The 11,930-nt window shown below is 37.5% G+C and overlaps 1 protein-coding gene across 1 annotated transcript in view; it reads left to right on the top strand.

Annotated features, from left to right (window-relative positions):
• The window catches only part of STAB1 (stabilin 1), a gene marked incomplete in the record, with an annotated part of 106,666 nt that overhangs the window by 47,255 nt on the left and 47,481 nt on the right, over nucleotides 1-11,930 (top strand). Inside the window, 8 exon segments of the mRNA XM_072421052.1 lie at nucleotides 318-413; nucleotides 916-1,011; nucleotides 1,934-1,981; nucleotides 3,945-4,075; nucleotides 5,163-5,274; nucleotides 6,995-7,072; nucleotides 9,784-9,885; nucleotides 11,892-11,930. Of these exon segments, the coding sequence (XP_072277153.1) occupies nucleotides 318-413; nucleotides 916-1,011; nucleotides 1,934-1,981; nucleotides 3,945-4,075; nucleotides 5,163-5,274; nucleotides 6,995-7,072; nucleotides 9,784-9,885; nucleotides 11,892-11,930 (702 nt within the window).

The raw sequence follows: 11,930 nt of genomic DNA, 5'->3' as shown, positions 1-11,930 counted from the left end.
GCTTCCTAAATTTGACTGGAGTCCTGCTTTAAATTAATGGCCCCTTGAGAGAAGGATCATGCTGGAATATTTTTCAATTAAATAATAATCAGAACTCCAATAGGTTTCTTAATAAAAATACATCCATAAATGTTTGGTACATTCAGCCTTACTGGACTTTTAAACAAGTGAATGTATGTTAATAGCTTTACATTATTAGTTTATAATTATAAATCTGTTAAATACTGTCCAGGAAGATATTTAATTATATCCATTTCAGTACTCTAGTACTTCAGTGTCTATCAAAATAAATAATTCCTCCATTTTTTGTTTTCCAGAATGACTGCATTTGCAAGAAAGGATATGCTGGTGATGGGTACACCTGTGACCCAATTAACAGATGTTTAGAAAACAATGGCGGCTGTCACGAAATGGTTGGTAATGTCAACGGTGAAAATTGTCATTTTATTTTGTTACATTTCCACCTCTACATATAATATGATTATTTTAGCTCTGGACAGGCATTGGTAGGAGGAATAACCATACAGGTTCATGTATCAACCTTTTTTTTTTGCATAATGCTTACTATTTATAAATTATTATATTTCTAAAAGCAAAAATCAAAAGTGTTACTTAATTGCTTTTTACTAATTGTGTTTAGGGCTACAAAACAGTTGAACTGTTTATATGATACAAATATAAGATGCAGAAAATTAGTATTTCACATTTACATATCTTTGCCCTGCAGAGAGTTCTAGGCCCATTTTCACATGTTTTTCAGTTGAATCTTACCTACTATAGGAAAGTGTGGTATTTACAGAGCTCCTAATATATCAAGTTCCAATTAAATCCTAAAGAACTTGTTATATGTATAGTAAAATATATATATATCCTAATGATCATATATATACTGAATATATTCCTTTGTTTCCCCAGGCGACGTGTAAGCCGACCTCTGGAGGCGAGAGGACATGTACGTGCCCTGAGGGGTTTGCAGGGGATGGCCTAAATTGTTATGGTGACATATTAATGGTTTGTATAAAATAATTTCTCCAAAACTCTACTTCAAAAAATTTTTAATTTCATTTTATTTTTAGACTCTTAGAGCAAATTTCTGAACTCCTGCATGGGAAACAGTAATAAAGTTTGTAGTATTACCATCTCATCTCAATCTTGCTGATGGAAAAGCAGAAGCTTTAAGTAGTAAAATCATACCTATTATCCAAATTGCAGGTTCATTTAAAATTCCAGCTTCAGATGGACACCGTTTTATGGACAGTGATTAGTAGTTTTTACCAGGGTTTCATCGATTCTTTCCCCCCATCTCATTATAAAGATAATGATTGTTTGACATTGTTGCTCTGCTCACTGCACCATACGATTTCCTTTAACTTTTTGTTGTGTCTACAAGACCAGAAGTGAATGCCCTCCAATGTGACACAGTAGTAACAAAAAATAAAAACTTAGAGGTTTACCATTTCCACAAAGTTTTTAGCTTTAGTTGTGCCTTGAAAGAGCAGTGGTCCATGCGGGCACAATTCAAGAGCTATCAGAGCAAGGAATCTGCAGAATGTTACTCTTTAAAGCCCTAAGGTTAGCTCTGATCTCAAAAGTTCATATGAAAAAAGAAACAAGGGTTGGGAACTACCGGGACGGGAAGTGTAAAGAGGGATTGAGAGAGGAAGATGCAAGTGTTGGCTAATTAGCAGGAAATATTAATAAGGAAAGGTTTAAAAAAACTGTCCAATTACCATTTGGTTTGGGTTGCCATTTGGTTTTAAGTTGAAGGAGCCTGAAATTATTACAGTCTGGCTGAACACAGCTGGATCAGATTGCTGTCTTCCTGGGTCTAGTTTTTCATATGTATATTTACATTTTATTTTAATATTAATTAATATTATTTTCATTTAGCTGATTAAAATAGCATAGTCCTAATATTTTTCTCTGCTTTTAGGAGCTGCTCAGAATTCCAGAAGTTTCCATCTTCAGTCAGTGGTTGACGGTATGACTTTACTTTTTCTTTACATCGTAGTGTTCGTTTCTATGGGTTTTACCAATGTTTATGCGAAACAGTTATTTCTCACACCATTTTTCTGTGCCAAAAATAAGTTTCTGACAAGTTTTGACATCTTCTGGGCCTCATTACAATATGTATTTCAAGGCCCCGTTACAACTCTTAACCCATAACTGAAAATGAAGTCTTAAGCTATGCACACATGGTAGATGTTTGGCACTTTCTGACTGTTTCCAGTGACAGAAGCACAAACAAGGGCTGTACACAAAACACTGTTCTGTGAGTTAGTTCTGTGAGCAAGTAGCAGGGGTATAGTCGTAAAAAAAAGAACTGTACTATCCATGGCGAGCACACATGCGCATCATTGTTATGTAAAGTGCTCACCCCACTACACCCCTACCTATGTGTCACTCAAAGGGGAAGAAACTTCCCCCAGAGTGATGTCATGATACCAGAACCCGCCACTCTTCCATCACAAGTCTGAGTCTGCGATAGGAGAGTGGGTGGCTTGTGTTCAGGGAGACAACCCGCCCAATTCCCTAAGCCTGCAATTCTATACGGGAGACATGGTCCGCGGCTCTGGCTGGTGCGTCGCACCCAGGAGGGGCAGAGTGGCCAGAGCCACAGACCACCAAAGAATTTTTTGCAAAATAAGAGTAGGCATGCGTGCCCATTCCCGAAAGAAGTGAGGGCACGGCGTACAGTAGTTGCCCTACCTAGTCTTTCATTGATCGGCCAGGTGGAATCGGTGCGTGATGTTTGGGGACAGCTGTTCTTTTCACCCAAGACGTTTACAGTCTATCATCTCAGGCGACACTCATCCAGCTTGTGTACATAGCCTTAGATACATACAGGATATACAGCCTTCTAGCTCAGGACTTTAGATTTCCTTTAGGTATGGTTTACACCTACCGTTCTCAATCTGTGGAACCCCAATGTTCCTTTAGGAGTTGCAAGGAGTTCCTGGAACCTGTGGCTTATTGATCTCCTGTTTGGCTTCATAACTCCAATGATGCTTTATGTGTCATTATAGGTGTTATTCTAGCCACAACTTCAGGGAGGCATTGTTTCCACTGGCCACCAATTTAGGATTTTTTTTGTATTGACTCCAAAAAAATTGTTTCCCGACACCAGAAAATTATTTCAAATGTGTACTCAACTGATCTTTATCAGCAATTTGGTAACCTTCTCTTTAATGTAAGAGGCTCCCAAACACATCTACACCAAGGGTCCTGACTTGCCGTTATATCACAAAAAGCCTGATGTAGAAGAATGTCAAAACTACTGCCACCAATTAGATTCAAGCCAGTAGATTTGTGGTTACAAGGTGATGTGTTATACAGGGGGAGAGAGGAATTACTCCTCAAGGCATTTCCTACCCACACTTCCCCCATAAAAAATATCACTAAGGTTTGAGCAAGAAAGCTTTTTCATCTTCCAGATTTTTTTTTCCATTTGTGCTATAGAGATAACAAAGACAACCTTTCAGAGTCAGATTAAGAAATGGGCCCCGCATTGTGATGGATATAGTAGCAATCAATGCTTCTGTTCTCCCTATCTGTGTCTGGTAACATAGCCACACATTAAATGAATATTAGTTTATTTGGAAGTTTCAGCTTTTGCTTGCTTCCCAAAGATCACCAGACATCCAACGTATCTGGCCAAAGTAGATATTTAGAAAGTTAGAACTAGTGAATTACAAGAAACTGCTGCTGTTTATGTTTCAAACTTGCACTGCTTTTAGGTGCTCATAATAACAAATTCATTTTGATACACAAAGCAGTTTGTAAGAGTGGTTATGGTTAGCATTGTCAAGCAGTCTTGTTTATGTCATTTTTACATATTTCCATATTTTATTCGCAAATCTTTTTAGAATTGCTATGTTTAGTGAGAGCATAAAATATTTGCATGTAATCATAGCTTCTATATTGTTTTTTATTATTAACAACAGAATTCCAAGTTCAGGATTCAGTTTGGACAAAATGTAACCGCATTAATCCCATCTGACACAGCAATAATGGCTCTTACCCAGGAGGACAGGACATTTTGGACAGATTCGTACGTGATGCCTTTTCTAATCAGGTACAGAATTCTACTTTCCACATCTACACAGAAATTGTGACCTTTCCAATCCTTCCATAATTACCTGGACAGCACTACAAGAGAGAAGTTTGCAATACAAAACCACCTGCATGTTTGTATCTTAAACCAAAACCAAAAATGTATTATGCAGCAATTTACACTTCCTAGATATAGTGGCAACATGGGTTTTCCATTTTTTAAACTAAAAATATTTTCAGCAAGTAAAGAAAATACCCATTGATCCTACTGGAGCTGTAGAGTACTTGCACTTCCTGAAACCTGAAAAAAACACTAAACTATATTATTCTTCCTTTGTAAATTACTAAGCCCATCACCCACCTCGACTACCCCACCACCCATTCCCACCATGTAATGAAGATTAACAAAGGCAGACATTCTTGTCTCACCTAGGTTTCATTAATGGTGCCATCTATGGATACAATAATAAAGTGAGTGTACACAGGAAGGGACATTTATATGTTTATTAAAACAAACTCATCATACACCTCTAAGGATTGGTAAGCTGCAGTGTATCACATTTTTTGAGTTTAGATAAACTTTAACCTAACCCTTAAAGCCTAAATTTTGCCAAAACTTTTTTATAATGTGAGGGAAGAAGAAAAAAGAAATTATTATTTATTTTGTATTATGTCAGTGACCATGATTAGAGATATTTTTCCTTACTTTTGTCCTTCTGAAAACAGCACTACCTTTGTCACTGGGATAGAAGCCAAGACAGGATTACAAACCTAACAGAAGTTCTAAAGTTTCCCACATTTCTTATAAACAGTATTTTTTATAGTTGTAACTGTTATCATTATAAAGGCCTGCTGTCTCTGCATAAGTTAAATTGTCAAATGTGGATAACTGATAAGATATAGAAAGCAACAGTTTGCAGGAAACAATCCAACGTTTAACACTGGGAAAGTCTACTCCAATGTATTTGTATTCTATTTTATATTCTGTTATATATATTATATGTAAATATTTAGGTGCATCACATGACCTGACAAATGTTATGCTTAGCCATTCTATCTTCCTCAATATTTTATATATCTAAATAATACAATGTATGTGGCTATTACAGAGCACACTTTCTCCAGGAGCCTTACATGTTGGATCAGCTAAAACATCATGCAAACCAGGAGCTTGCCACCTTGGAACCCAGGACAAAATGGGAGATAAGAGTTATTGAAGGGGTAATATTTTTTTTCATATTTAAATATTTTTTATACTTGAAAACAAAAAAAAGACCAAGTAAAATAACCTGTAGCAACCAATCGGAGTTCAGCTGACCGATGCAAACCTAAAATCTACATTGTGGTTGTGTGTCGTGTGTTGTGTATGCACTTCATTATTGCTCCTATTACGAAAGCTTTGTTGTCTTAAAATGGTAGCTTAAAGTTTGTTTGTTCTGCCTATATTTTACCTTCCCCGGTTCCTTCTTTTATCAACATGCTAATGAAACTGTTAAATAAAACTTTCCTCTTTTAATGACATACACAATATTGGCCTGGTGACATCATTACTTAGGTCTTATTGCATCAACCACATGTGATGCTGGGACACTATGAGTGAATGAACTAAAATCCAATGAATTGAAAGAGGCAGTAAGGAGAATTTAAATAAATCTTGGGAGCAAAGGGCTAGATCAGCCATTTTTTGGACCACTAATGGACCACTCATGGACCACTAAATTCATAATTTAAATTCCATGGACCATTAATATGAATTTTTTTAAAAAGACAAATATATTTGTAAAATAATGATCTTCCTAATGGTGCCTGGCAAGGACTGTGGCGGCTCTGATTCATTGATCAGCTCACGGTTAGGTGAAGTATTACTATTGTTACTATTATCATTAGTTGCATTATCTTTGGTATTACTAAAGAAATGCAAAATATTTGTTTGCATTTTCATTCATTATAGCTTTATTTCATTGGAATCTAAGACCAAACAAGAAATGATAGTTATCTAAGTCAAACTATTTGATGCCAATAAATATAACAGGTAAAGAAAATACACAGTAAGGTCATACTTACCTAAAAGATCATCTGAGAAATAAACAAATAAAATAAAACAATGGGATGAGAATCGGAATTCGCAGAGCGGGGTGATCGTTGTAATGGTGGAAACAATTTTGGGCGACATCTGGGCTAGATGATGCTGAAATTCTTCCAGTCTGGAAATGGTGTGAGCTCTTGTCTTGTTGCAGCTTCTGATGTACCCTGATAAGGTCACAGTGTGCAGTGGAATCAGAATAAAGTGTATCTTTTTTGGATTGAATATGGAACCTCTGGCTAGATGACCCTCTTGAGAAAAAAAGCATTTCTATTTATACTAGTGACCATCACTGGGACAGAAAGTTAAAAAAAAATCCAAACTGTCACTAGAAGAGGAGAAGATGGAAAATATTACTCTATCAAACAGTAAAAAAAACAAGTTGTCAATGCATTTATGATTTCCTAATCTATTCTCTCTCAATTTTCTTTCCCCCAAGGAACCCCTAAAATAATATTAAGGTCTCAAGAAACCCCCATTAAAAATACATTTTTTCATGTGTCATTGAGGAACGTTAATTATATCGATGGCCAATGTGAAGAATGCTCTGCGTGGTGGTGGTCAGAATGCTACCTTTATAGATACCTAAAAAGATTGTTAGCGTCACGCATGGCTCTGCCAAGTGACATCATGCCAAAGAACTTTGGCAGGTGGCCACAGCTCAAAGAACCCCTTGAAACCTTTGAAGGAACCCTAGGGTTCAACAAAACCCGGTTTAAAAATGGTTGCTGTATTCTATGCAAAAGTTTAACAAATGTTTTTGACTGTGGATATTTAACAAAACATCTGTATACTAAAGTTGCTTTATTTGGATTTATGGCTTAAGTTTGTAGTGCAATCTTTTTTTTTATTTTTCAGAATCTAACACTTAATGATGCAAAAGTCATCACTGGAGATATTCCAGCTTCAAATGGATTCATTTTTATTATTGGACAGGTTAGTAATTTTTTCTGGATTGATAGTTTACTGTCAATTGTTTTTTTTACAGAGTCTGTCTTCTATGTGCTACTGCAATATACTAAATAATGCACTGGGTGTTGGTAGTACAGATAGTCAAGCTGATATCTGTTGGAAACGGTCCTAATATCATATCAAAGTATTTAAGCGTGCACTAACATAGTCCAATACTCTGCCAGTAAGTAGCCATATCTTCTATTGCCGGAGCTCTTTATGACCAAGACAAATTCAGCAGTTACTTACACATTGATTAGGACTATACCTGACTACTTTTCCTATCTAGATCATTTTACACGCTTGCATTTTAAAGACAAACAAATTTTGGTCTAATACATATTTTATAAATAGTATTTATGCCACTTAGATTTTTTTTATTATTATATGCCGACAAACTGTACAACTGTACAATAAAAAAAACATTTTATACTTTGTCAGCTCATAATTCACTTTTTAAACCAAATATTGATATATGCTATGATATTTATTTATTTATTGGTAGTATTATATTTATTTTAAAGTATATATTTCACTTTAACAACCACAGCAAGCTAACTGTTCTGTACATAACACAATGACAGTTCAGCTAGCCGGTTGTGGCTCATTTGTAAATATACCCAAGTAATTATTTTATGTATTTATTTATTCCGCAGAGCCCATAGTCATGTTAACAACTGTCCCTCAGATGTGTGCATAATCTAATATCCCTACCGTAGTCATATGCCATTAACATAGGCCAAGGTAATTTGGGGAAGACACCAGTTTACCGTGTTAGCTATGTTTATTGGATAAGGGAGAAGCCACAGTGGCAGGAGGAAACAAAACATAAAACATAAGCTACACATAAAATAGAGGAGAATATGTGACTTTCACACACACGGTGTCCTGACAGGGAGATCATCAATATGGCTATTTGTCATAGTGATCACACGATTGGGGAAAATATTTATCTGCTGTATCTGCTGTCAGGATCACAGTCATGTACGTGACCAGGGTAGCTCGGACCTTCTATCCCCTCCTTTAGCACTACTGGCAGAGTCCTCCACCTCACCCCCACCCCCCCACCTGCTTACCAACCATTTCCCCCAACATTAAAATACACAAACACCAATTTGGACTTAAAAATGGCTGGCAAGCAGCCGTTTATTAACCACGATATATGAATTAACCATACAAGTAAATACCACATGATTATATCTATAACAAATAAATTACAGAACAAAAAATTACATTTTACACTTTGATATGCAATCATAAATTGACATATTATAACATATTGAATTGAACTCTTCCAACATCTCCACCTTGGCCCCCAGCTGCCCAGCACCGCCTCAGGAGCCATAGTTATCCTTTCACCGTAAAGGGGTGGACCCCACCAAAGGGATCCCCCTTGCCAAAATCCATCACTTTACCATGTACTGGATCCTTGCCTTCCAAGACCCCAACCGCCAAACTTACCATACTATCCAATTATACAGATAACAAAAAGAAGTGGGTGGGTGGGAAATTTTTCTTCTAAAAAGAGGGCCTCTCACTTCTGTTTTCCCCCTAAAACACATCCTATGCCTAACCCCAACTACCTCATGCTCTACACAAGCACAGACCCTCCCAACCCTTAATAAATGTTATTAACCTTTACACCTCTAGGCTAGGTCTCCACCCTGTCATGTAGGCCCTGCTCCTAATTTCATATGGCTACGGGCCTCTCTGCACTGTAACAGAACTAGCAGCTGCTGTATCTGGCTGCACGGGCTTTTTATTTTGCTATTTGTTCATAATATTTTCAGCAAAGGGCAATTATGCTTAGGAACAATAAAAAACGAACCATTGCAGAGAGAAGGTTATTATTAGGAGCTCTGACTGAGTTTTATTGATGTCCCCAGTGAATCCCAAGCAAGAGTAAACATTTTTGTACAATGTGAATGTATTAAACTCTGGTTAGATTTTTCTTCCTGTTTGGATCTTGATTTTCTGGTATTATTATTTGTTGTGTTCAATAAGGTCAGCTCCCCTTGCAAACTCTATATGATTTTTGTTTTCTAATTTTATATCTAGTTTTTATATGTAATTTTTTTTATATCTGAACTCGTCATTCAATGGACATTTTTAGTTGTTTAGTTCATGGAAGGTTATCCAGTAATACTGTTTTTGTGGCAATATGGAAGCCGATGTATAAAACACATTACACGGATTCTAAAAATGACATCTCTGCAGTATGTGGATATTCCCACAGGTTTGGCACTGCAAATACAGGCAAGTACAGTGAACCATGAAAATACCATCAGTGATATAGTGCACCCCTATATTTCTGTAGTGTAAATTCCTCCAGAGATGTAGTGAACTCCTAACTTATCGTAGTGCAGCTTATGTTACAAAGGAAACCTACGTTCTGGCAGCCTCCCCTAAGTTCTGCTTGAGAGAAATGAAACATTATCCATTACAAGGGAAGCAGGAGAACTCAATCAGGGCTTTAAGGATATTAATGCATCGCAGGAAATTGGGAGCTCACTGGATTTTTGTCAAAATCAACATGTGTTTTTCTGTTCTGCACTTTTAAACAGATAAAATGTGGGAATATGTGAAAGTGTCACAGAGATGTGCTAAGGTTATACACTAAAAATTTGGCACAAAGCACATATGTAAATGTATTTTGATCATTAGTTGACCAGATAATGTTATGTTTGTCCTTTCAGGTCTTGTTACCACCATTAGGAAATATACCTCCAAAGCAACCGGGACTGTTGAAGAAATTAGAGCAAGTTCCAGCATGGGAACAGTTTAAAGTAGAAATTCAGGTAAGTCAATGTGAATGTAGTAAGGACTGGCTCTGTAGACAGTGGGGATCAGTATATATGTATATGTATCTATATACAAATATATAAGTATTATGTATGTTTCATAGGTAAATCAGAAGATAATGCTATTTATTTAGACAGGAAAACTGTCTAAACTGTTAGGACAGTCTCTCCTGGTTTTCACCAGAGCACCCCGTAAGGGGTGATGGGCCAGTAGCCCCAGTGGGAATAGGACTACTTTGCCGCATCCCGGTCGCTCCCCATCAGGGGCGAGCGAAACAGAGAGCTTCAGTGAAGCCCTTAAGAAAGGTTTAAAAAAAAGCCAACAGCAGAAAAATATTGAACCCAGAAACTGATCTGCTCATTGGCTGTATCACATACTCTGAAATCCCCTTCAGCTGTGCACAACCTCAGAGTAAGTGCAGGGGATGCTGAGAAAGGCACATCTCTGCACGGATAAAGAGAGGCTGGGGATGCTGCAAGCTGCCGGACAGATTGATAACACAAACACTTCTACATGGAGAAAACAGTCACCTTATAATGGACTCTGTTTGTGTGCAAGACCCTCACCCTGGGTAATCTCCTTGACTGCTTTTGCACAAACCTTTAGTCATTAATTTTCCAACTTCAGGACGAAGCCTTCCTCACTTACCTTGTCGGTCTCTGGCATCTGTCTGTTTTTAAGCTCAGCCTTTTCCTTAGGACCACCGGTGGCCACCTACCACACGCCTAATGACACTCTCTGCAACGGATCTCGCCTAGACCCACAACCCTTGGGGCCAACCTTCCCTGACACTCAATGGCACTCTTTGCTGCTGTCTTATAGATCACTTCTGAATCCCCAGCCCTGGGGCAAATCTCACCAGTCCTTCAGTGATACTGTCTGCCTTGCTCTTTCAGGTCACTTGTAGATACAAATCCCTAGGATCAAACTTACCCCACACCATCAATAGTACTTTCTGCCACAGTCTTCTATGTTATTCCTGGATACACAATTCTGGGGCCAAATTTACCCCACACATCCAATGGCACTCCCTATTCTAGGTTTCCATGTCACTCCTGGATCCATAACCTTGGAGCCAAAGTGACCCCAGACTAAACCCAGTTGTAGTTTCTACTACACTGTTCCAGGTCACTTCTGAATACATACCCCTAGCACCAAACATACTCAACAATGTCGATTGCATTCTCTGCCAGACTGTTTCTGGTCAGCCTGGGACTAAACTCACCCCACACCATCAATGGCATTCTCTGTCGCTCTCTTCTCTAGGACATTCCTTTAGCCCTTTCTCTTCTGGAAAATGTTATTCTTTGTTGGATATTTTCAGGTTTGCTGATCACACTTGTTAACGCACAAATCCTGGGCTGGATTATGTGGGTTAGTAGCAAAGGGCACCCGCTTAATTATACTCTAAGGCAGGAGTTCTTGATGATAAGTATGGTTTACCAGAAATAAAACTTTTTGCAAATAAAACAATTCACACATTTTATTTGTGCATTTCACCGATTGTCTAGAGACCTGCTTTGAATAAGATTTACACACATAGTATTTAAGCACATAATCAACAGAATATATCATAGCTGTGATATTTGTCTTCCGTGTTCTCAACATCATTCTTATACATTAACACTTATGTGTTTTAGCCAATGGATTCTAATAAAAAAAAGACAACTGGAGACAGGCAAAAATTAAAGGTTGCCATGAACTCCAACGTATACCAACCTATTCTGCTATATTGTCTTCTTGTTTTTGTCTGTGTCCTTGTTAAAGAAATTTGCCATCGCAACCTGTCCGTACAGTAAATATTAACGTCTCTCATAATAGAGACACAGATCACAGTATAACAGCGTCTCTAATCTTACTATGCTCTATCCCAACAAAATAATATGTTTTAGCTGGAGTTGTGGTTTATTACAAGATGTATGCAGCTCAAATATTAGATAGCTTCTCCAGTCTAGTATTAGGTGCATACCAAAGTAACATATTTTCTTTGTTTTCTCTACAGAAATCGGGCCTCGTACAACAAATTGAAGCATCAAAACAC

This window comes from Pyxicephalus adspersus, chromosome 8 (assembly GCF_032062135.1).
Source record: "Pyxicephalus adspersus chromosome 8, UCB_Pads_2.0, whole genome shotgun sequence".
Classification (NCBI taxonomy): Eukaryota; Metazoa; Chordata; class Amphibia; order Anura; family Pyxicephalidae; genus Pyxicephalus; species Pyxicephalus adspersus.
Note: the sequence above shows the minus strand (reverse complement) of the source record. Positions and strands in the feature narration are given on the sequence as shown.